Source organism: Marmota monax, unplaced genomic scaffold, assembly GCF_021218885.2.
Source record: "Marmota monax isolate L192 unplaced genomic scaffold, Marmota_monax_Labrador192_F-V1.1 WCK01_AAM20220418_F8-fsc00069, whole genome shotgun sequence".
Lineage (NCBI taxonomy): Eukaryota > Metazoa > Chordata > Mammalia > Rodentia > Sciuridae > Marmota > Marmota monax.
In genome coordinates this window covers 7,905,804-7,931,342 of record NW_026695243.1, presented here as the reverse complement: position 1 = coordinate 7,931,342, position 25,539 = coordinate 7,905,804, and the positions used below count along the sequence as shown (strand labels likewise).

Sequence of the window (25,539 nt, the reverse complement as noted above, 5' to 3'; positions counted from 1 at the left end):
ATATCTATCAGGGGCTCTGTTTTATGTAAATGTATTTCTGACTATTTGTGTTTTGTTCTTCACTAACCAATTTAGACTTTAAGTTTCCACGTGGCTTACACCCTCCTCTGCAGGAAGAAGAACCGCCCCCCACCATGAGATGCTGGCCATTGCCCCCATTAAAGTAATATTCCACTTAATTCTTATCCTCATCTGGACTTTGTGCTGTTGTTCTTATTCATTTTACTTCTCTATTTCTTCTAAACCTAACAAAACATCATAATTATTTCATCTAATTATCTGTTAAATCAAAGCACTTTAAAAGGCTTTTAAAATGACTAAATATTAAAGAAAATTTTAAAACATTTATCCACAGTTATTATTTCTAGTTGCCTTCATTCTTTTGTGCAGATCCAGATTACCATGTGGCATCATTTGCCTTCTGCCTGAAGCACTTTCTATAATATTCGGTAACATTATTTTTAGTAATGTAGTTCTGTCGGTGATGAATTACTTAAGCTATTTTATCTCTGAAAAAGTCTTTATTTCACCTTTGTTTTTCTTTGAGATAGAACTCATCATAAAGTTTATCTTTTAAAGCATAAATGCAGTAGTTTTAAAAAGTTATGCAACTATCACCACCATCTAATTCCATAACATCTTATACCCTGAAAAGGGACCCTGTATCCAGTAGCAATTGTGTTAGGCCATTGTGTTAGTTGTGTTTCTGTTATTGTAACAAAATATCTGAAACAATCAACTTTAAAAGAGGAAAGATTTATTTAAGCTCATGGTTTCAAAGATTTCAGCCTGTGTTTGGTTGGCCTCATTGCTTTGGGGCCTGTGGTAAGGTAGAACGTCACGGTGGAGAGTGCAAAGTGGAACAAAGTTGCTCAACTCATGGTGTCTGGGAAACAAAAGAAAGAGAGGGAGAAGAAGGGGTAGGGACCCCACAATCCCCTTCAAAAGCATGCCCCCAATAAACCTAAATCCTCCCACTTCTTTAAATTTATATCAAGTCTTAATAACACCATGAGCTGGGTACCATGGCTTTAATACATAGACCTTTGGGGGACAATCCAGATCCAAACTATAGCAGCCATCATCCCTCACTCCCTGTATCCATGAAAAGCAGGCTGCCATGAACTTAGATAATGTAGTAGGAAGGAGTGAATATTGTTATGAGCATGATTAAAGAAAAAAATAAAATTATAATGGACTACTTTCTCAAACTTGGCTGCTCATCAGAATTACTTGTTGAATTTGTTAAAAAACAAACAAAAAACAGAATTAGGGGCACTACATCGGTTCCTAAATATAATATCAACAGAGCAGAGTCAAAGACTATTTTTGTGAGGTTGTCGAGGGTTCTGAGGCATAGGTGGTCCAGTATTTGGTGAGGTACAGCTGGAAGATCAATGTGAATCTATTATTCCAAACTCCAGAGGTACACAGAATAGGCAAAAGGTGGAAAACTTGGCCTCAAGAAGAAGCTGGGGTGATGCCCACTTATACAAGGGATTTTGCAGCCCAGCACATCCTGTGTAAAAAGCTGAGGAGACACAGCAGGGAGGAGGAGAGGGCTGAGCTCCTTCCTCTCCTAAAATGCCAGGATCTACTGCTCATCTACAAATTTTAATGTTCTCTTATCCCTTTAATACCACTACTAAGAGGCCTCCTATTGCCGCAGTACGGCTGCAGCAAAATAACCAGGGGGGTGACGAACGACTTGTGTAGATTGATACAGCAGGAGTAGGAGCCGTTTATTGCAGGACAGGAGCAGTATTTATACATTCCACACAGCTTATCTGATTAGCATAAACTAGATACATCAGTCAACCAATAAGGAATCTCCACACTTAATGGCTCGCTTTTGTTACTTCTCAAACCACTCCCTCTGGCATTTTGCCAAGCACAATCCAGACTTGTTTAGGAACTCTAACATTCCCCTGGCAAAATGCCAGGTGTTATTTTGACTTGTTTACAGACTCTAACATCCTATTTCTGTCAGCTGGAGTCCATGGACCCCATAGGTCCTCCCTTTGCTCACCTTTCCTATATTCAGAAATCTTCCTACCTTTGACTCAAAACTCCAACTTTTGAACTTGAACATGAAGAGAGAGAGCAACCTCAGAAAGATATTTCTTTCTAGAGATGTTGACTTCTCACTGCTTGCTTCTGGAGCTTAGAACCTAAATTAGGAGCCACAAGAGAAAGGAATGAAACAGCAGGGACTTTACTGGAGGTGGAAACCTGGCTGGACAGAAAGCCAGGGCAAGAAACAGCTGCCTTAAGAGCAATGGGGATGGCAAGTCTCTGCCACCTCCCTGGTCTGTGGAGGACCTGGGGGCATGCTAGTGATGCACTGATGTCACCTGAAAGGGAGTGAGCTCAGGTATAGAAACTGTGACCAAGAGAAGGGCTGAGATGGAGAGGAGTTGTGACTTTTCTGTAGGGCCTAGGCTTCTCTGGGACCCTTGGCTATTCACCCAGCCATTGCTCAGCTCTCAGCTGCTGGCCTGGCTTATCCCAGCCCATAGTACCACTTGAACACATTCTGGGTGTAAGAGCCTGCAGTTTACAGCCCACAACCCAGCCCTTTTTTGGCCATAAAGACAGGAAGTATTTAGACACTGGGGAAGGACACAAAGCTTTGGATAATGGCACATCTAGATATAAGTGTCTACCTAGAGTTCCAATCCTAAGGGTGAAGGTTTTAGCTTGATGAGCTATTGAGGGAACTTGGATACTGTTTGATGTCCTCTGGGATGTCAAGGTGCAGAGTGCCGCACTGGTACTTTGGGGTAAGAATGGGGAAAGTACTTATGGATGATATCAGTTCTAACCCATCGGTGAGTGCACAACTAACACATGCTATCACCAGATTGAGACACTGAAAGTGGGGAGGAAAAACCACATTTATTGAGCCTCCCTCAGCCTCAGTATCAGCAGGCCCTCTACCTGTTTAGGACAGGCACCTGGGCCACTTCTGTGGTAGATAGCCTAGGTGTGAATGTTGCAAGAGTCTGGAAATTCCCACACTGGGGAGGGCCACATTCCCCTCAGCCCCAGGCCAGCCTGCTTCCGCCTGCTGGGGGCTTCCAGGGCAGCAGATGCTCCCAGCTTGGCAAGCAAGGAGGCCTATGGCCGGAATTTCAGCTAAGAGACTTGGCGAATCTTGGAACATGATTTGGGGTGGGCAGGGCCCCATGAGCCTGTGTATCCAACAAGGGTCAAAGGGCCTGGGTGCTTTGGTGCTCCTGGGTTCCCAGCAGAGCACTGAGCCCTCCAGGAACAAGATGCCCCATGGACTGGGCTGTTGGTCCTGAAAGAACCACCAAGACCCTGAGGTTACAAATGACACAACCCTTACTATGGGTGTGACATTGAGGTGCCCAGAGTGTAGACATACATTATCCAATGTGTCACCACCCAGGGTTAGGGCTAGAGTTAGGCTTGTGCTTAGAACAGCAGTGATGTTGTGGTTGCAGACTGGAGTTGGACAGTGGTGAGCACAGAGCTGGGAGCCTGGTGATGTGGAAGTGGGATTCAGGATTGGGTTTGTGATTCTGGTTGGTAAGAGCTAGTGTGTCTTGGATTAAGATTGTATTAGTTGGAGTAGGGCACTGCTTGCATTTAGGATTGGGATTAAGATTGGCCAGGAGTTCAATTTTGTGTTGGAGAGCAGTCTTAAACTTCTAAGAGAGACTGGAAAGGGACTTAGGCTTGAGCATAATGTGGGTTATTGATCTGGTAGAGGGCCCGTTTTCTGGGCCTCCATACGTGAGGGGGACCAGTGCCCCCACAGTTATCTAACTAGGGCAGATAAGTCCCCTGATCCTGGGGAAAGGGAATACCACAACAAACTCATTTGACCATGTAAACATGTTCACTTCACCCAGCAGTATTATCTTCCTAATGTGGGTTTTATTAAGGGTGTCCCTTGAAGTTGTCTCTGGGAATGGAGTTGGAGTTGATTTAGAGGTAGGGGCATAGGATGGGATTGTGGCTCACATTAATTAAAGTGTGGGGAAGAGATACACAGTTGGTCATGCCCTGTGTCAGGAGTGTCTTCCTGGGTACCCAGGACCTGGTACTTGAGGGTTCCCTGAGGGTAACTAGACTGAATGTGTCTGGTTTGTTGTTCCCTCGTGCCTGCCATGTCAAGTCTGGGGCTCAGGACCCTGTAGGCATGGATCCAGCATTACATTGGGGACCCTCTGTAGGTGAAGGATGGGCTGCTGAAGAGGGCAAGGGGCACACTTCCTGAGGGAGACAGTTCTTTAAGAGCACACAGCCCAGCTATTGAGCCCAGTGGTATGCATGTGAATCAAAGGACAAGAAATAGGACAGAAATAGAAACCAGAGGTCAGAGGGAGAGACAGGCCTGCTCAGCAGTGGCCTAGAAGCTTAGGGAGGAGTCTGAAGAATGGGTTTGGATTGCACTTGTCTGTGGGTTTGTGCGAGGGACTGTGTCAGTTATGTGTACAAATGTGTTTTTGAGTCTGTGTGAGTTTGGGGGCGTATGTCTACTGGGGCATGTCTGACTCAGGGTGTTCATGAGTTAATGTAGGTATGTTTCCTACACATGTTTGTGTGTGCTCTGAAAATTTTTCTGAGTGGCCAGGGTGACCTTGCGTCTTTTCTCGTATGTACCTGTGTGGCTGAGTGTCTTTGTCTCTCCGTCTCTGTGTGTGTATGATCTCCTCTGTCTTCTCATTCTGTCTGCCCCTCTCCAGCCCCCCCTTTGCCTGACACACCCCAGCTGCCAGCACTATTTACCGCAAGCAATGGCTTCCCTTCCCGCTGTCTGGATTCCCATGGTCAGGCTGCCTGCCCGGGGCCCTGCCCCTGTGGCCTCTGTAGGGGGCCTGACCTTGGAAGTGATACACTCTGGAAATCCCCCAATGTGCTCCTTGCCTGGTCCTGGATCCAGAGAAGTTACAGTGAAGGAGGGGCACGTGGAAGGGAAGGGGGCCTGTTGGCAGCACCCACCCATCCTTCTGGAAACAGCATCTTTCTCTGGCCAGTCCTTCTCCCCATGCTTTTATCCCAACCAAGTATTCAGGGTCCTGGCCTCTCTGTCTGTGGGTTTGGGAATGCACAGTCCTCTGCAAACCCAGTTAGACCTGGTGAGGATCTGGCACTTTGTGTCCCCAGCACCCTACGTGCCTGTGTTATGCTTATTTCTCATGTCCTCATTGAACTCAAGGTTGTCCCCCCTTCTCTCCTCTTCTTGCAGTGGACACAGGAACCATTCTGGTTCTTCCTTCTATGACAGGGCTGTCCTAACCCATGGGTTCCAGAGTCCAGGCAAAGTATTAAGTTTTGGTTGGCTGATAGAGAAGCAGAGGTCCAAATGCTTCCCCAGGGTGCAGGAAGCAGCATCTCCAGGGGGTTTATTCTTGTGCTCATCCTGTGTTCTTGCCCTCCCTGCCTGGGCTTCAGTGAGCTGGCAAAAAAGCCAAGCAGCCTTTTTTAACACTCCCTGTTGTTTTTGACCCAGCCTTGAACAGAAATGATATTGTGGAAAGGCCACTGTCCTCCCTGGGCTAGTGGTCCCTTGCTTGAGATTCCTTCCAGACAGTTCTGAAATGACTTCTGGAGGGCCTAAGGAAAGGGTTCTAGAAGGTCAGGCCATTCACCATATCACAATGTGGTAGAGGTGAACCCCAAAGTTCCCAAGCACTGATGCATTCCTAGCATCTACCCCTAAATCTGGAGTAGCAAATTCTTATATGTATGCATCTTCTGATTTCTCCTCTCTTGAGTTGAGGGAGAGGTAAAGGGTGGTGTTGTGCTAGGGTTATGAGATAGCAGGCTTCATCCTCCATCAGCATACTGTGTGGATCTCAGACTGCTCCTATTCTCTCAGATCTTGGCTTTTTTGAGAACTCAGGATCCAGGAGGTTTCAGTCGAAACTCAATTCTCTGCCTCCAGTTCTTTCTTATGAGGCTTTGTTCAGCCACATGAGCATAACATTGTGCAAATAGTTTAAGATACTGTATCAGATGCTTAGAAATGTGTTAAGAGGGTAGATCTTGTTATATATTTTTTACTATGTTAATAAAAGGAAAACACATGAAAAGATTCAGCATAACATATTAAAATGCAAATGAAAACCATTAAAATTCAAATTAGATACCATTACACAGTTTAGAACATCTAAAATTTAAAAACCAGTTGACCAGCATTGATGGGACTACAGAGGCAGGTAGGAGCCCGTGGGGGCCCTGGGAAGGACCTGCTCCACCCTAAGCCAGGATGTGTGCACACTAACCTGGCTTCCCACCTAATGCCATCGTGACCCTTCTGAGTGAATTCCCTTCATTCTGGGCCTCTCTCTATTGTCCCAGCTCTGTGTCTCTATGTGCAACTCCCACCAGGCAGGGAGGATGTGCCTGTCCCAAGACCTCCTTTGATCTCTGGGGATGCTTCAGGAAAACACCTGGAGACTGTTGGCTCAGCAGGCCTGGGCCTTGTGCTTCCCTCCCTGGCAGTCAACTAGGGGCTGTGCCTCCATCCTTTGGGCACAGAATTGCTGTTTAGCGGGTAGGGAGGGAGGCACATCCATGCTTTTCCCATCTGGGTTTTCTGCATCCCACCACAGGGGACCATTGTGCTAAACAGTGGGGCCCTATCAGAGGAAGCAAGACCTGCCACCACTTCCTCCTAGTTTGAAGGAATTGTGACTTATCCTGGATTTTCTTAGGAGCCAAGAGCTTCTCTGTATCCCTCAAACAATATGATAATAAAGTTCAGCACTTCCTGTCCCATCTCAAGTTCTTCGCTCCTCTGTGGCAGTTTGGAAGAAGGATGCAGGTGTGCCACTTTTGGGGGGATATTAGTTGGCCAACAGAGATCTTTCTCCTCTACTCAGGGCCACTGCATTGTCTTCCTGCTTCCCAGCTTTCCCTTCTTATCCTCTGTGTTCCCTCTCTAAGCATGAAGTTGCCCCTTGGCTCAATTTGAAGCCTCATCCATTTAGAGATTGGTCTGGCATCTCTCCTTTCCCCCCAGCGTTCCAAGAGCACATGCTCTATATGCACAATTGGTCATTTCAACCACTTTTTCAGGTCTTCAGAGTCCCACCAACCTCTTAGGCCCTATATTTTCCATGATGACTTCCAGAATCCCTTTCCACCTCCAGCCTTCCTGCTTTGACTTTTGATAACCCTCTCCATACCTGCAGCCATGGGTCCTTTCTAGCTCCTCAAAGACCCAGAGGGTCTTTGCCTACACTCAGTTATATATTGGAAAAACCTTTCTTTTCTACCCCAAAGTCCCCCTCCTTTCATGTCACCTTCTTCCTACCACCAACAAATTGCCTATGCTGTCAATCCAGGCCAATGCTTTGCCTTCGATATGCAGTCACTGAATTAGTCAGTTTGTGTTCCTATGACAAAACACCTGAAATAATCAACTAATAAGGAGGGAAGGTTTAAATGGGCTCAGGGTTTCAGAGATTTCATTCTATGATCAGTGGATTCCTTTTCTCTTGGACCCAGGATAAGGCAACATATCATTGTCAGGGGTATGTGGTAAAGCTGCTCACCTCATGGTGGCCGGGCAGTGAAAGAAGGGATCAAGAAGGGGCTGGGGTCCCAATATCCCCTTCAGGGGCACACCCCCCAAGGATCTAACTTCCTTCAAGTAGGTCCCACTTCTCAAAGTTCCACCACCACCTCCCTATGGCACCACAGACTGGTGACCAAGCCTTCAACAAATGGGCTTTGTAGGAACGGTGGTATTCAAGACCCAAACTATCACTGTCCTGTGTCCTTACCTCTACAGCAGCGCGTTGCTCCAGTAGCTCTTCCCTCGCTTGCTGTCCTGTAACATTTAATTCTCTTGACTGGATCTTTTCTACCAACACTCACCATACTATGTCCCTTCTTTTAGGAAAACCCTCTCTGGGTTCCCTGACCCTACCAGGGACCTATTCATTGTTCTGTAGCCCTGTGGCACAGACGTCTTGAAGTAATTATTACCACTGTAATCACTAACTGTTCTCCTTCCATTCTCACTTCAGTTTACTCCAGTCACATCTTTACCTCCATAACTCACCCAACTCTCTTCTTCTGAAAACCATGAATTATCTCCCAGTTGATAAATGATGGTCCTTATTTTACTTGGCGTGTTGGCAACTTTAAATTTTTTTTTAAATTTATATATGACAGTGGAATGCATTACAATTCTTAATACACATACAGAGCATAATTTTTCATATCACATATGGGATTCATTATGCTTATATTATATAGTATATTAACACCAATTCGTGTCTTCATACCTGTAATTTGGATAATAATGATCATCACATTCCACCATCATTAATAACCCCATACCTCCTCCCTTCCCCTCCAACCCCTCTGCCCCATCTAGAGTTCGTCTAGTCCTCCCATGGTCCCTCTCCCTGTCCCATTATGAATCAGCCTCCTTATATCAAAGAAAACATTTGGCATTTGATTTTTGGGATTGGCTAACTTCACTTGGCATTGTCTTCTTTAACCCATCCATTTACCTGCAAATGCCATGACTTTATTCTCTTTTACTGCTGAGTAATATTTCATTGTGTATATATGCCACATTTTTTTATCCATTCATCTAAATGAAGGGCATCTAGGTTGGCTCCCCAGTTTAGCTATTGTGAATTGTGTTGCTATAAACATTGATGTGGCTGTGTCCCTGTAGTATGCTGTTTTTAAGTCCTTTGGGTATAAACCGAGGAGAGGGAGAGGGATAGCTGGGTCAAATGGTGGTTCCATTCCCAGATTTCCAAGGAATCTCCATACTGCTTTCCATATTGGCTGCATCAATTTGCAGTCCCACCAGCAATGTACAAGTGTACCTTTTTCCCCACATCCTCGCTGTTGACAACTTTTTATGCAGGAAATTACTTTCTCTTTGAATACTATCTTGGCTTCCAGAACACCACACCCTTCTGGTTTTCCTGCTACCTCATGGACTACTGCTTTTCAGTTTCCTCTGCTTACTGACTGGTTCAATAATTGGAAATTATTTTCTAATTTCTTGAAGTGGAAGTTTCCCAGTACCCTGTGCTTAGATTTCTTCATTTTTTCCCTTCTGCCCCCATTTTTTTATATGTAGCCAGGCTTTCCTTGAGAACATCATGTTTCTGTATGGAAGATAGACTGTTGAGAGTGTGCTCTCAGGATGAAACAGAGATATTAGTTATAATGTTACTTCAGTAATGACAGCAGTAGAGGGTGTGGTAAGTGGTTATAGGCCAGATGTATTTTTTTTTAAATTGGTGCATAATAATTATACATAATTATGGGATTCATTATGCTGTATTTGAACATGTACATAACCTAATTTGATCAATCTTATTCCCCAGTACCTTCCCTTTCCTAATGCGTTTTTGAAGGTAGATACTACAGGATTTCTGATGGACTGGATATGGACCCTTAGGGGAAAAAGTTATAGATGACATCATTTTTTTTTTGTCTGAACAAATAGAAAGATGATGCTATCATTAACTGATGTGGGAAATATTGCAATTGGAGCAGATTTGGTTATGTGTGAGTGGGTAGATTTGGGGCAGGGATTTATGAGTTTATCTTTGCATAATTTAAGATGAATATTGGCTTCCAAATGTCAATGTTGCTTAGACAATTTGGACATTGGAGAGTGTCTACTGCATGAGACCATGAGTTCCATTGTGACAGGGCCTGTGTCTTGTTCACTGTTATACTGTCATAGTACCTAGAACATAGTAAGTACTCAAATATTTTAATTGTAGAATTTTTATTATTGACAATCTGGAGTCCTCCTCATCCATTTGTGGCAATCTATACCTAATAGCATTCATCACATTGATGTAATGATTTGTCTTCACAGCCCATTCTTGAGATTCAACCAATATTAATGTATTACTATGTGCTAGCCACTCTCCTAAGCCCTAGGGTTATGAGACACTATATGAGTCATTAAAGCAGGCTAAGGATGAGAAACTGAAATTCAAGGAAAGTTCATAAAAATAGAGAAGAGGGAGTCAAGAGTTACCAAGATTAGAACTCAGTGACAGTCTTACTCAACAGACTGAGCAAAAAAGGAATGCATAATCTACTATTGTGGGATTCCCGCACACAGGACAGGACACAGGGGCATTCAGCAGGAAGCAGTGTTTGTTAAGTGCTGGCCCCGGCCCAGTGGATGTACATCCAAAGGCTGAGTGAGCCCCAAGCACAGAGGGGTATTGCCTTATATATGCTCTGTTAACCCCCTGGCCCTGTTACATGTCAGCCCCTTTGTCTCTCCTTTGTGGTAACATTCTGTTCTGATAGGGTATTTGGTATTATAGAATTGCAACTGTCACGTGGCTTTCTCTTTGTTTTGGGAGAGCGTGGACCACAATGCCATTTCCTGATGTCTGATAGGAAGGAGTGTGTTTGGAAATTTTGAATTAAGTTGCATTTTCTTTGGAGCAAGATAGAGTTTCTCCCCAGCTGTTGACTGTACTGTTTGTTGCTCAGGGGAAAGACTGGGCTAGAGAAATGGCTTTGGGAATCACCAGTATATCAATAACAATTCAGGTTGGGTTCAGATGTACAGTTATTTCTCTTTCCCTGATGAAGAAACCAGGGCTCCGAAATGTCAAGTAACTTAACAGATGTCAGAGAATTCTAACCCTGATTATTATTTTCCACATTCCATTCTTGTGACTTTGACCTTAAAATCTGCATCCTTCCCAAGGGGTCAGACATTTGGCCTGAAAATTATAAAAACACTCAAGGATTTTGTAATGTTTTCCTTGTGCTGTATTTTTCACCCTCTGCTCTTTGTTCATGTTTGTCATCTTCCCCTGAAATTATTTTCTGGCCACTTCAGCCAGAAGATTTCTTCCTAAGGGAAGGAAATGACCCAAATCTTTTACTTTGGGGAGCAAGTATAGCCCTGAGCTATGCCATTCTGCCATGGATTCCTTAAGAAGCTAGGGGTTTCTCTTTTCCTTCCAGGGAACCAATGCCTGCTCCAACCAGGTAACTAGAGAAGGAAAGACAGGGGACACTCTCCTCAAAGTTTAGAGGGAATTTGAGTGTGATGGCCACCATGAAGCTTTCCAACTGCTACAAGATGTTTATCAATCACACCTATTGCTCATGGAATCCAAGGTGGCTCAGAGTCAGGGGGAAGCATGCAAGAGGCAGAGATGCTAAGTCCCTGATCCTAATTTTAACCACCCATGGGACATTCACAGGCAAAAGTGTAAAGTCTAAGTCCTTGTTTAATTCATCTAACCTGTGTTGAATAAAATGGCAGACTAGAAGGCCCCTGGACAGATAACAATATTAAAATCAGCAAAGGTCACTTCTAGGTCTCCAGAGAGGGTGAAGCTGGGTGACTGGATGACTTTGCTTCCTTCTGAGTCTCTTGTTTCTCTGAGGACCTTGTCTGGAAAAAAAAAAAATAAAGCAATTCTAGAGGCAAGCTTCCAGTCATTTAAAGGGACACCAGCAGCTGTTTTTTTCATTTTTTTGTCCTCTTGTGAGCTGGAATGGTTGTCTTTGAAAGTATCAGCCTAGCAGATAACAATTCTAAAAGTATCACAAATACTTACAAGATATTTACAATGCTTATGAAATAAGCCTATTTTGATTCAACATTAATGGCAGTGCTCTAACCCCACCAAGTTCATTTGCTCACCACTCCAAGAGGCCAAAACTAGAGGGCAAGTGTTTGGGGCAATTAAAAAAGTTTCCTGAGGAAGCCAATAAGCCAAAGCTCATAGAGGGGTTCAATAAAAATCCCGAGAATGAGTCTGATTTATTGTTTTAAATAGTATTTGCTGTTTTTTAAAAAAAGTGTTCCAACTGCATGTCCAAGGTTACTGAGGCTACTTTTGGTGGGGGATCACCCACTCAGTGATGGGGTTGTAAGTGAGGGTGGGAGTGCAGTCTGGACTAAATAGCTAGCAGGAAAGAGCTCTATCTCAGTATAGCAAGCTGTACAAGAGGCCTTCTAAACAGATTTATAGGAGGGGTTTCATTCTATGGGGAGAATGTGGCTAGGACATAGTTTGATGGGGCTTACCTTTCTTTGTAGCTGTTTACAGACCTCAGCTTGCTTCTCAGTTCCATCTTGGATTTCTCCATTTCATTAAAATTTTTAGAGAATTGCACATATTTCATTAATGATTAAACAGACATTTCCCTGAAACAGCAAAATATTGGATATTCCCAGCGAGAGAGGCAAAGGGGCCAGAATTTTGATTTGGTTGTAGAGACTCATGTGTAGCATTAAACGCTTAGATTTTTATGATCACTTTTTATGGCTGGTTAATAGACTGGACACTTTCTAAAAACCTTAAGAGCCTTCTTTTGACTATCAAGATGAATGTTTTTGGTGCTTTCTGAAATGCAATGGGACATAATGAAGAGATGGAAGGAAGGGATGGCAGGAATCAAGGACTGGAGCTATTACACTTACTTAGTACAGTCCTTGGTAGGGGAAAACCACAGGAGTCATCCTCTGAGGGGAAGTTACCATGCAGATCCTGGGAGGGATTTAGTTGATTTCAGCACAATTACTTACCATGAAAGTATACTCAGGTAGTAAGGATGGGAGACTCCAGGTGTAGGTAGTGTAGAAATAGGACACAGTACTAGAGATGGATATAAACTGCTGGCAGTAACTTGATACGCTCAAATACGTTTGGAAAACTGTGATTCTTTCCCAGAAACTTAAATGCTCATTCCTTCATCACACTAAGGCCAAGGAGACCCATGCTCAGTATTTACTCCCTCTCTCTACCTGAGAACTCTGGCATTGCCTTTGCCTCCTGGCTCAAAGTTTGTTTTAGTACCAAGCAAATTGAATTTTGTCCCTTATCATGCTCCAAGATCAGGAATATGTCAGCTTTTGTCCCAGGTACACAGACCTCCAACTTCATGCTCCTTCTTCCAGGTTCCCTGAAGGGAGGGGGACAAGCTGCTCTGCTTTTCTACTGGGACCTCATTCCAGGAGGGAGCCATCCCACACTCCTTAGGCAGTGGAATGAGAGATAGGCAACAGGGTTATAGCAAGCTCCCAGAATGGTTTCTCTAGAATGATCTTCCCAATGCCTACAAGGGAGTTTCTATCATTTAATTTAGATATTTATCACATTAGCTACGTGCTTTGGATAAACACAAAAACAATCCCTCAATAAGGGAACATTCTGGCATTTCTTTAAAATGACTCATCTGAAATGTAGGTTAAAGCTCCTTGCCTACATAGGAAGGTTGTCTTAGCCTACCTCATGCCTTCTCTTAACAAAGTACAGTGTGATAAAGAGGAAAGAGACAACTCTTTGTTTTGAGATATAGACTATTATTTCAGGTGGTGCTCTGCTACACCTGTTCATCAATGGAAATGAAAATAGCGCTCTTCAAGGAATGCCCAGGTTGGGGAGCCTCGAAACACTTCCTCATTGCTTTGGGAGTTCTCTGGAGCAGGACGATGTTTCAGAGCTGAGGGCTGGGAGCTAGGGGAGGCTCCCTGGATGGGAGGCACAAGCCACTCGAGGACAGTGCCGAGGGCAGTGGCGGGGATGGCCCAGGGTTGAGGCAGAGCCATGCTGTCGGGAGCGTAGCCGGAGCTTACTGTCTGGGGAATGGGGACCATTTAAGGCAGCTGGGCCTATTGGCTTCTCAGGGGAGGCTGAACGGGTCTTGGTATCTAAGAAGGTCAGGCCTGCTGGCTTCTTAGGGGAGGCTGAAAGGGCCTTGGCATCTAAGAAGGCCAGGCCCATTGGCTTCTCAGGGGAGGCTGAACGGTCCTTGGGGTGCCCACTTGGCTTCTCTGTCTTAGTTCTCCCCATGGGGCTTTTGGCTGGAATGAGGCTCTTTTCAACATTTTCTTTTCTGGTTTTGGACACTTTCCCAGCTTTGGAGAACATAGACTCTACGTGCCCTTTGCCTTTCTTCTCAGGGGTAATGCAGTGCAGAAAGGATTTTATTTTATTTCTCAAGCCAGTCTCTGGAACGATGGGCTTCTTGTGAGAATGGGCTGGCATTGCCTTCCCCTGCAAGACCTGACTGTGCAGAGTTTGGCCCTGCAAAGGTTTACCCTGAATTTTCTGGGGGAGGAAAGACTTGTCCTGGGAAACGCAAGGCACCACGGGCTGGGCATTCTTAGGGTTCCTTGTGGGCTCAGGGATGACATGTGGCTTGCTTGGACTGTCTTGCCTGTCAGGCTCAGATTCTTTCCCCCCAGGAACTACTGGGGGTGGCTCTGGGGACTGCAGCTGAGGGTGATGCTGGTGGCTAGGTGGACAGGGATCCTCAAGAAGAAAGCTCTGGTTCCATCGCCAGGAGCCTTGGGATGTCCTGTTCATCCTTTCTGGCCTCTGATCTTCAGCAGGGTGTCTTTCTTCACTGACTGAGGAGATCCCAAGCCCTGCATCCCCTTCTCCAAGGTCCCCTGCTGCCTTGGGTTTCCCTGGGTCCTCTTTGTTTTCTGCCAGTGCCAGGACTTGGGCTGAGTCCTTGATCTTGTCAGGATTTGGGGGCTCAGGGCTCCAGGGTTCCTCCAGGATGGGGTTGTTCACACTGGCCTCCACCTGAACGCAAAGTATCTGGGCCTCGGTCATGTTCGCATTGAGTTGTGAAATCTTGGAAGCCCAGTCGGGTGATCCATGGGGCACTGGTTTGGAACTAAGTGACTTTAGGTTGTGCTGTACTGCCTTCAACTCAGTGGCCAGCTGTTTTTTAAGGGGGATCCATTCTGAGTCTGGGGCAAGAGGAGACTCTGGTGTGATGGACAGTTCCTGGACTACTGTGCTTTCTGGGGTGCTTAGACTCCCAAGAGACTCCTGTGTGGATTTGTTCTCTGTGAATCCTTCAGTTGGTTCCCTGTTCTCCCTTATCCTTATGGAAATTCCCAGGTGTATCTCTATGACCTTTTTTCTCAGGTGAAAATTTAGTTTGGCCAGGATGTGTGTCTTGGATGAGGAAGGGATAGTAGGAAGAGTCTGGCTCCTTGGAGTCACCATCTCTGTCATTTCTTCTACCCGAACTTCAGGCTGGAACTCCTCTGTGTTGTCTGCCCAAGTCTCATTGTCATCTTGAAAGCGTGGTTCAAGCCTCCTGCAGGGGTCTTCAGATGAGATCATCTGAGTCAGTGGAGGAGTCGGAGGCTCCTCTGGGATTTCCACAGGCCCAGACACCATCTCTGTGATTACAGGTTGACTACAGATTGCCGGAGCCATGGCCCTAGAGAGGGCCACACAGTACAGAGCAGGCAGGCCTGACAGGAAGACCAGATACTTGTGCCGCAGCATGGTTTCCAGTTTCTCAATGGCTGTATCAGACAGGACTCGGGGCAGCTTAGGGTGTTCAGTGTCAGCACTTGGTAAGGCCTGCTGCTGCTGCTGATCAAGGGCCACTGGCATCCAGGGCATAACTTTGGGCTGAGGGTCAGGTTCACTTGCTGCCTGCAGTTCCGGGTGCTGGCTTTGTGGAATGCAAGGGAAGGGAGCCACTGCCAGGCCTCCAGGAATTCTGCATTCCCAGGAGCTGAATACACAGGCAGGGACCTGGCCCTGGTGGATCTGTCCACATTTGGAGTCGATGTGGCTCTGCAATATTTCCTTGGCTTGGGCAAACAAGTGTGGCATGGGGGTGGGCATTTGGGCTACCATGGGTGAGAATAGGACACCAGCTTCACTGTCGTCTAGGGTTGCAAGCGGGGGCATGCTCACCCTGGGTAGGGCTGTACTGCTCCAGGTCAGGGTCTGCTGGTCAGCGGAGGAAAGGAGCAACTGGATGGACTGCTGAATCTTTGGGGGCAGGCCCCAGCGATGGTGAATCAACTGCTTCTGGAGATGGAATTCCAGCAGCCTGCGGGCATGCTCTGGGAAGAAGAGCAGTTCCCTGGTGAGGACTGAGAAGGACTTTCCTGGCCAGGAGGTCTTCATGGTCTCAGAAGGTTGGATTTTGTCACATGTTTCATACTGCTTGGGACCTGGAGCATGCTGAGATCTCTGGAAGACTGCTGGCAGGTCCCACTGAAGCTGGAGTTGCCTCTGCAGCAAGTGCCATTCCAAGGCTTCACACTCAGCTGTAGTCAGAAATGGGACACTGACTTGATTCTTAGAGGGAGACATGCAATTTAGGGGGGTTGGGTGTGAGCCTGCGGCTGAGGTTGGGGCTGACTCAGGTGGAGTTTTGGACAGCAGGGGATAGAGCTCATTGAAGAGAAGAGAACCATTCAAGGGGGACCTGGGCATACTCTTGTTCCTGGAGAGGCCTTTAGAGTCCAAGAAAGTGGCCACCAGGGATTCACTATGCAGAGTAGGGAGGCCACAGAAGAGCTGGTTATATTTGCTCTGTGAGTTATTTGCCTGACCACTTGGCAGTGAATAGAGGTCATTTAGGTCTTTAAGGGCTGGAGATGGCAAGGCTAAAGCCACAGGTTTTGGGATTTTCTGGCAGTGGTGTCTTTGTTCTGAATCTATAAGGGACCATTCAGAAACCCAGAAGGTCTGAGTGGGTTGGCCAGCCACATATGAGCACCAGGTCTGGTGAGAAATAGTCCCAAATCTATGGACACAGATCTGAGAAGTATTATTTTGGATTAAAGAAACTGGTTGGTTATTTTCAGACTCGCAATACATCGGTGGGTTTGGCATAAGCTGCCTCAGGGATTCCTCCACTCGCCTGGGGAGCCCCCACCTCTGGAAATGCATCCATTTTTTTACATGTACTTCAAGAAGCCTCAGGACTTCAGGACTAAAGAATGGCAGGTGTGCATAGGGGACTATATGCAAGGCCAAAGGTTGTGCCAAGGTTGTGAGCTCTTGGGTTAGGGGCATAAAAGTGACCTGAGTATTCAAGGACTGCTGGCCTTGGTTCCCCTGGACAAAATTGGGGTTGTTCTGTCTCATCTCCTGCTCATTCCCTGGAACCACAAACAACTCAAGCCTTGAAGAAACCATAGTCTGTGGACCTACAGGCATCTCTACCAGTTGAAATTCCTGTCCTAGCGGGAGGCGATCAGTCCAGTATTCTTGAATGCTGATTTCTTCAGTTGTTAGTGCTGGGGTGACAGATGTCCCTGAAAGGTCTCTGGAGTGCTGGGAATGGAGCTCCAGATTCTGCTCAAAAGACATACTTGACACGGACAACGTCTCTAAGCAGGAAGAGCCCTGTGATGGCCCCAGAAATGTAGGGGAGATCTGGTTGTTTTCGTCCTCCAGCAATTGCTGAATCTCCAGAGCCACACCATTGCAGATTTGGCAGTAGGGATCTGCACACAGAAGCTGCCGCACGCTTTCCTTCTGGGGAAGCCAGCTGTGGCTGGGAAGGAAATCATGGCAATCATTAATAGAGTGACATCTACCTCTGCAAGAATTGTGGGCTGAGGATTTCTACCTCCATCTCTGAGTCCTATAAGAGTGGGGCCTATGCTATGAAAAATGAGTTCCTTATGGGAACTCATCATTCTGAGAATGAATCCCTTATGGGATGTCTGTGCTGCTGTACCCAGCCTCTGTTGATTATCAGTCTCATTCTCTAGAAAATTTAAGAAGATAATAGGCTCCTGGATGAGGGGTCCCAGGAATTGTCCTTCCTGAAGACAGACCAGAGGAGGAAATGTCAGCAGGGTCCAGGAAGACCCAGGAATCTTCCCTTGAAAATGTGTAACTCTAAAAAGAACATGAGAAAGAGGAGAGCTTTGTGCAAAACCCATTCTCTTAATGGGATAATTGTGTCCTGGCTGAGTGTAACCCCATGTACTGTTTTTTATTTACTGATCAAATCTTGAATTGTAGAACTACTGTGACCCTAGCACATTGCTGAATAGGGTGTCTCTTCTCTCTTGAGGTGTTTGAACTACTGTCTTCCCTTGCAAACCGCTCAACCAGGGAACCAGCCTCCATCCTATCTGTCTCCTCCCAGTCATTATTCCTCTCCTCATTTCTGCTCCAGCCCAGGCTGAGAGACCACCACAAGGCAGGCTGGGAGTTGAAAGACTGCAAAGAGCAAGAGATCACCTTTTCATGACAGAGAGCAGCTTCCGCGGCTTCTCAGCTTCTTCTTGGCAAAATCTTCGAGCTGAGGAACCAGGACAGTTTTATGTCATGTGTGTACTTCAGGGACATTCTCTAAGAAGCTGGAGCCCTTTGCCTCTCAGCGAGAGGGGACTGAAAAATTCAACTGTTCAATACTCTAAGACACTTCAATGTAAATCGGATCATTCATGACTTGCTCTCCTGCGCCTATTATCGTCTGACCTTCACAACCTCACTGTGAGGGAGGGTCATCAGATGGTTTTATGGAGGACAAGACTGAGAGATGAAGTGTTACAAAGGATTTTAAAACTAGCAAATGACCATTAAGGGCATCTGTTTTACTTCCTCAATTCTTTATTCTCCAGGGAATGAGGTAGACAATTTTCAAACATTCCGAGGTTCTGATTTCCTACCCACAGAATTCCTCTGTGAAAGTTGCCGATTTGGGTAGTTGGAGACTTCAGTGGTTAGAACACCCATTTCCTGACACCAGGGTTCATAGAGGGACAACTACCACATGGGAAGCTAGCCCACAGTGGAAGGGAGTCAGAGAAGAATTTAGGACTTTACCTCTTGATGCTGCATCTCTAGCCCTTTGCCTGACTTTTCGGTGACGCTTGAAGACAAAAACATTAGAATGAAAGTGGGACACCATTTTCTTTTTCATGACCAAAATGAGACAAAGTTTACATACATTTCCTATCCTTTTCTATGTATTTGTCTGCATTTTATATACTCTTCTACATTTCCTTTATCTATACTTCATCTTTTTTTTTCACCTCAACATTTTTCCCTTCTCTGCTATTTCTGATTCTCTTTAAGTCTTTTCCAAACTCTGTACCTCCCATAGGTCTATGAGAAGTTCTGATGGAAATTGGCATAAAACAAGAGGAAGAATGGTACACCCTGAAGGAGGTATGGTTCTAATAGTCACAGGACTTGAGCTTGTGATTTAAAGGACTGTAAGCCAGAAATTCCCCCATATGGGGAGATCTTCTGAGAGCCAGTGAAGTAGATCCCATATCCAGGTCTCCACTCAAGTCAATCAGAGGTTGTTGGCTTTTCAGTCAGGGTAAAGTACAGGGGTGAACTTGTTAAAAAAAATGCTTTTAGCCTCTGAGGAAAAAAGGACTATATAAAAGTACCTGAAGGTATGGTATTAAATTTGGCAGGGAGGGGTAGTGAGGTCATAAGGTGTGACCCTGGACCTTGAAAGCTTAAACTAGTTCAATTGTGGTCACAGCGTTTCCCTACCCGGCAGCAGCTTCTTGTAGGCTCGAGCTTCAATCCACAGTAACTCCGTCTAATCTGCCAGATAATTAAGATAATGATGAAAATGAAGCCATATGTATATAAGAATTGTCCAAAGTCCCACAGAACAAATGTAAAGGTCAACATGGCCTAAACTTCATTAGCATAAGGAGACCAACCATCTCCACAACTAGGCGTTCAGGGGCTTAGTGCCAAATGACTCCCAGTTCTTCACCCTTGTCATGTCCGCCTCACAGAGGACAGAACCAGGCTGCAGACTGCATCACAAAGCCTTCCTGTTTCACAAGGGAGGCTCATGTGGTGGTTCAGTAGGAGAAGGCGTCTGCTCCTCTGTGAAGGTTGCAGAGCCTGCGTCTAGAGGTGCCACACGCACATGTCTATTTCCCACTTTCTCTTCATTCTCCATTTCCCACACCAGGCTGCTGGCTCGGCTCACTCCTTTCACAACACATGTTTGGTCACCTGTCCTCAGAAAACTGAGTGCTTTTGTGACACAGGGGAGGGAAGGAAGAGTGGAGGAAGAGTGGCTGGGATGGAGGAACTTCACCAACTCCCCACTTGCCTGGAAATATAACTGAGAAGTGCACAGGAGTTTAGGGAGGTGAGCGAGTGGTTATGGCTTGCAAATGGAGAGCTTTGATATTTCTGGCAATGGGTGACAAGAAATCAGAAATGCAAGGAGAGGAGACCATGGCTGATGAAAGGCAGGGTTGGCTGTATCTTTAAATGACATTGTGGGAGGAAGGAAGGGAGGCCCTTGGGTGTGTGTGTGTGTGTGTGTGTGTGTGTGTGTGTGTTTGTGTGTGTAGGGTGGGGGGGATTGTAAACATCGCCTTCCATGCAGACACATTAATGTGGCTTGCTTTTGGAACTCTGTCCAAGGCATGGTTTTCCAGAACTGTTTCTGCCCAGCTATTTCTGCTCAGGGAGATGAAAGCCTATAGAGAAAAGTGGGCCAATGGCCACTTCCATCTATGGGTCACAACGTACTTACTCTTTGTTGTTGTATCTCCTTGACTCTGGATATAAGGTGTTTGCTAGGAGGATTCTTTATTGTTTGACTTGGATTTTAGAAATCTTAAAATAGAGCAGGAGTTTTCTAAAGCACTGTCAGGAATTACACTGTACCCATTAATTTACATATTTATATTACCAGCTTGACCTCCTTGAATATTGTAATATTTCTCTAATGTCAAGGATTTCTGAATCTCCTTGAGACCCTTGGTCCTGGCAAAAATGGTTTCAAATTCTTGGGTCCAAAATCTCTAAAGAGTCTGTCCTTTACTACAGTATCCAGGCTTGCATTCTGCTGGTGTGGCAAATACTCAGTGTGCTTATCTCTAGCCTGGATAGTGGCCAGGGTTCAAAGATATTTGAGGCATATTCTCATTTTGCTTTCAAGACAGTTAAATATACAATTTCAAAGATAAGACTAATTCACATGAAGCAAAAGCTAATGCTGTATTTCAAATCATTTCATGTACTCATTTTTGAGGTTCAGATGTCAAAAGTAACCTTAGAATGTGGAAAATACTCAAATGGGATCAATGTAGTCAAAGAAGTTTTCTGGGATAGCAACATTGGAGTTTGGCCTAAAAGTGGCAAAAGACTATTTCAGGTGGGACAAAACATTACTAACAAATGCAGAGCACGAAGGAATGGTCCCAGAGCCCATTTGACAGTAAGAAATGTAGGCTATCTCTAGCAGAGGTACAGGTGGGTAGTTGGGAGAGTAACAAATTCTTAGGTTGAAACCTAATCACTAGGATGATATTATTAGAAGGTAGGGATTTGGGGGAGGTGATTAGGTAATGAAGGCTGAGCCTTCATGAATGGTATTAATGAACTCATAAAATTATAAGGAAGTTGTTTTTCCTTTCACCGTAATAAGGACATGGTGCTTGTCCCTTACAGAGGATGCAGCCACAATGCATCATCTTAGAAGCAGACACAACTCTCACCAGAAACAGAACCTGTAGGCTCCTTGATCATGGCTTTCAGCTTCCATAATAGTTAGAATTTTTAAAAATAAATTACAGTGTGAGGCATTTTGTTCTAGCGGCAGAACAGATTAAGACAGTATATATTTAACTTTTTAAAAATTTCAAACTGTTCTCCAAGATGTTGGCACCATTTTCATTCCTGATACAGTGTAGAATAGTGCTGGCAACCCTTGGTATAATCAGTCTTTTTAGTTTTAATGATTCTAATAGGTGTGTAACGGTATCTTGTGATTTTAATTCACACTTTCCTATTGAGTAATGATATTGAACATCTTATCATCATGCCTTCCATTTATTTTATATAGTGAAGCATCTACACAATACTGTGTTGATTTGCAAAATACACTGAAAATAAATTACCAAGAACTGGTGCAGAGTTTTATTATCTATAAATCTATAAATGTTCAATTCTTGCCATTCTTATTATGTGAACTGATTTCAAAAGAGCTAATTTTCTGATGGCTTTTAGGAGTCTAATATAGCACTATGAACTCTAATAAATATAAAAACATTCAATTTTCAAACAACTTTGAGCCTTGTGTATATATGCATGATCATTCCAATTGCTTTGATCAAAGATGGACTTTAGGGGAGCAAGAGTAGAAAAGAGACTGTTAGGAGGCCATTGTGGTAGCCCAAGCTAGACATAGTTGGGGCTTAGACTGTGTTTTTAACAGTCTTGGATTTGATGAGATCTTGTGAACATACTTTGGAAACACATGTTCTGATACATTGTTGAGGATAAAGGTAAAATAAAGAATGAAGGAAAAACCCCAGGTTACTATTGGCATTAGAATTAGATGACTGATGCAATTTAACGACAATGTAAAGCCTGAGGATTATGAATTTGTGTGTGTGTGTGTGTGTGTGTGCGCGTGCGCACGCACGTGCACGCGTGCACACACACACATGGGGAATTAATACTTCATATTTGGCTATAAAGTGTTTAAGGTGTTTATTACACATTCAAACAGAAATGTCAGGAAAGGAGTTGCATATACTGGTTAGAAATCAGAATGTAGGTCTCAGCAAGAAATATGAACTTGAGGGTCACTCACTAGCTTGACTGCAGCAATATGGCCAGATAAAACCAACACTTCAACCTCCAGGGGTCTTGTAGAGGAAGATGAGCCAGCAGAGAAAATCAAGAAGTGTCCATGTTGAGTTTGAGGGAAAATGAGAGTATGGTGTTCCAGAAATTTCAAGAAAAAGGTGTTTTAAAACAAAGGGAATTGTCAACCGTGTTAAATGTTAATAAAAGGTCAAGTAGGATGAAGATAGAAAATGACCACTGGCTTTAGTAAGATAATGGCCATTTGTGTCACTAACAAGATCTTTTCAGTGAGAGCCATGGGGAAAAAGCCTGATTGGAGGAGGTTCCATAGACAGTAGAAAGTGAAAAAGTAGGGCAGATGAGCATAGATAGACAATACTTTAAATAAATTTTGCTGTAAAGGAAAGCAAAAGAGTTGCTTGGTAACTAGAAAGAATGTGAAATTAAGGGTATGTTTATGTGTGCGTTGAATTTTTATTACTACATGTTTGTGTACTGTTGAGAATGATCTAGACAAGAAGAAATTAATAGAAGAAGGGAGGAAAGTATGCGTGAAAAACAAAATCAGTAAAAATTGTTTTGAATTAGCATAATATATATATATATATAAACCCTTGCTACTAAGCAAGTGTTAAAATTTTATTTATGTCTTACTTACAATAAGCATCTGGCTGCCACAGCCTGGTGATACCAGCACCTGAGATGGTCACACTCACACCCTTGACTTCATTACAGGTTCATCCAGCACCTGCTGAGTGGAATGGGATTTGCAATGTAAATAGAACCACAAGAAGGGATCAGCAGGTGGGAGAGTACTGGGTCCCTGGGGTTACATTTCCCAGTGGAAACTAGTAAATTGGCACTCTGACCTGGGCCTCAGTCTCTTTTGAGTTTAATTTCAGGGGTTCCATCCCAAAGAAATGAAACTCCAGTGTTATTTGGCTATCCTAATATCTTTGCCTTTCCATATGAATTTTAAAATCTACTTTTCTATACATGTAAAAAAAATCCTGCTGAGGAGCTGGGGCCATAGCTCAGTGGATAGAGCACTTGCCTAGCATGCGTGAGGCACTAGGTTCAATCCTTAACACCACATACATTTAAACAAATAAAATAATGGTATAAAAAATACAATAACACTATTTTTAAAAGTGTCTAAAAAATCCTGCTGAAATTTAAATTGGGATTGTAAAAAATCTGTAGATTTAGAGAAAATAGATAACTAAACTGAATATTCCAATTCATGAGCATAATATGTCTTACCAGTATTTAGATCTTTGATTTGTTTCAGTGGTTTGTGATTTTTGGCATATATATCCTTCATGTATTTTGTTTCATTTTTACTTAAGTATTTTTTCCAGCTATTGAAAATTATACTCCTTTTTAAATTTTGGTTTCTAATTAATTATTCATTGTAAGAATGTGGAAATACATTGATTTTTGCAGGTTGGATTTGTGCTTTGTTCTGAACTCACTTGCTTTTCTAGAGCTTGTTCATAGTTTTTGTTTTGTTTTGTTTTGTTTTGTTTTTTTATGTGGTGATGAGGATCCAACCCAGGGCAAGCATTCTACCTGAGGCTGAGCTACAACCCCAGCCCTTGTTCATAGATTTTTAAAAATTTCCTAGGTAGACAATCATGTCATCTGAAAATAGGGACAGTTTAATTTCTATATTTTAGTTTGCATGGCTTTTATTTCTTTTTATTGACAATTTCATAGCTAGGACTTTCCATATGCTATTGAATAGGAATAGTGTGAGTGGACATCTTTGTCTTGCTCCTGACATTATAGGGGAAATATTCAGTCGTTTCTGTGTATAAAAGGTTAGCTGCAGGTTTCTCATAGATGCCCCTTATCAGATTGATGCAGTTTCCTTCTATTTCTATTCTACTGAGAGCTTTTTATCAGGAATGGATGTTGAATTTTGCCAAAAAATTGTCCTGTGTCATATAATTGGATCATATAATTTTTTTTTTTTTGGTACCAGGGAATGAATCCAGAGGGACTTAACCACTAAGTGACATCCCCAGCCCTTTTTTTAATGTTTTATTTAGAGACAGGGTCTTGCTGAGTTGCTGAGGGCCTCACTAAGTTGCTAAGGCTGGCTTTGAATTGGTGATCCTCCTGAGGCCTCAGCCTCTGGAGCCACTGAGATTATAGTCATGCACCATCATGCTTGGCTAATTTTTTTTTCTTTAGACTGTTGCTATAGTCAACTATACTGATTGATTTTTTTTGTGTGTGTGGGGGGATGGTACTGAGGATTGATCACAGGGTGCTCTACTGAAGTAGGACAGACAGGCTGGACAGACAAGATTGGACACTGAGGCTCAGAGGTTGATAATCTGTAGAAGTCCACACAAAAGCAATGTTTTTACTGTTCTGGGCACCCAATTCAGACCAAGGACACTCTCTGTGAGAATCAGTGTCCAAGAAAGGGAGAGTGCTCTTCCCCTTTCTTCCCACCAGCTGGCTCTGCAGTCCCTTATCACACTCTGTCTCTGCAAACACACCCTCCACCTGAAAACTCTGTTGTAGAAATTTCTGCTGATAGTCTAAGAACAATTATTCTAAACAGAAATTTTGAAGGTCTCTGAAGAAGCTTAGTTAGGCAGGGGTCTTCTGGGTGGGGGTCTTTGGCCTACTTTACAATCATTGAGCTACACCCTCAGCCCTTTTAATTTTTTTAAATTTTGAGAAAGGGCCTCACTAAATTACCAAGGCTGGCCTTGAACCTGCAGTACTCCTGCTTCAGCTTCCAGATTTATTGGGATCTCAGGCATGTGTCAGCAAGCCTAGCCTGATTAATTTTTAAATATGGCACTGGCCTTAAGTTCCCAATATAAACCCATTTTGGTCATGATGTATTATTCTTTTTATATATTTATACGTTGTATTTGCTAATATTTTCTTGAGGATTTTTGTCTCTATGTTCATAAGGGATGTTGATCTGTAGTTTTTTTTTTTGCAAATTCTTGGGCTATCAGAGTATTTCTAGCCTAAAAGATGAGTTGAGAAGTTTTTCTTTCTGTTTTCTAGGAAAGTATGTGTATTATTAGTGTTTTCTCTTCCTTGGTGTATGGTAGAATTCATCAGTAAAGCTAGTTGAGCTCGCATTTTCTTCATAAAAAGACTTTTAACAATAACTTTACTTTTCTTAATCAACATAGGGTATTCAGGTTATCAGGATGATAACGAGTTTTATTAGTTT

At 43.9% G+C, this 25,539-nt stretch overlaps 1 protein-coding gene across 1 annotated transcript; it reads right to left on the bottom strand.

Moving 5' to 3' along the window:
- Positions 1–13,322: 13,322 nt before the first annotated feature.
- LOC124101378 (protein SPATA31F1-like) lies at positions 13,323–19,397 on the bottom strand. The gene is made up of 4 exons (XM_058578104.1): positions 19,254–19,397; positions 18,570–18,615; positions 17,982–18,042; positions 13,323–17,283 (listed from the first exon to the last, which is right to left on the bottom strand). Exons 1-4 carry the CDS (start codon positions 19,395–19,397, stop codon positions 13,470–13,472), a joined length of 4,065 nt encoding a protein of 1,354 aa, XP_058434087.1. The 3' UTR covers positions 13,323–13,469.
- Positions 19,398–25,539: the final 6,142 nt, after the last annotated feature.

Bases quoted from the DNA above. Each gene is read 5' to 3' on its own strand.
- LOC124101378 (XM_058578104.1), bottom strand. From the start codon at position 19,397: ATGTTGACCTTTACATTTGTTCTGTGGGACTTTGGACAATTCTTATAT. The intron at 18,616-19,253 runs GTAGGGAAACGC...TTTGTCTTCAAG, and splicing joins CTACAAGAAGCTGCTGCCGG to CGTCACCGAAAAGTCAGGCA. The intron at 17,284-17,981 runs GTGATCTCTTGC...TTTCCTTCCCAG, and splicing joins CTGCTCTCTGTCATGAAAAG to CCACAGCTGGCTTCCCCAGA.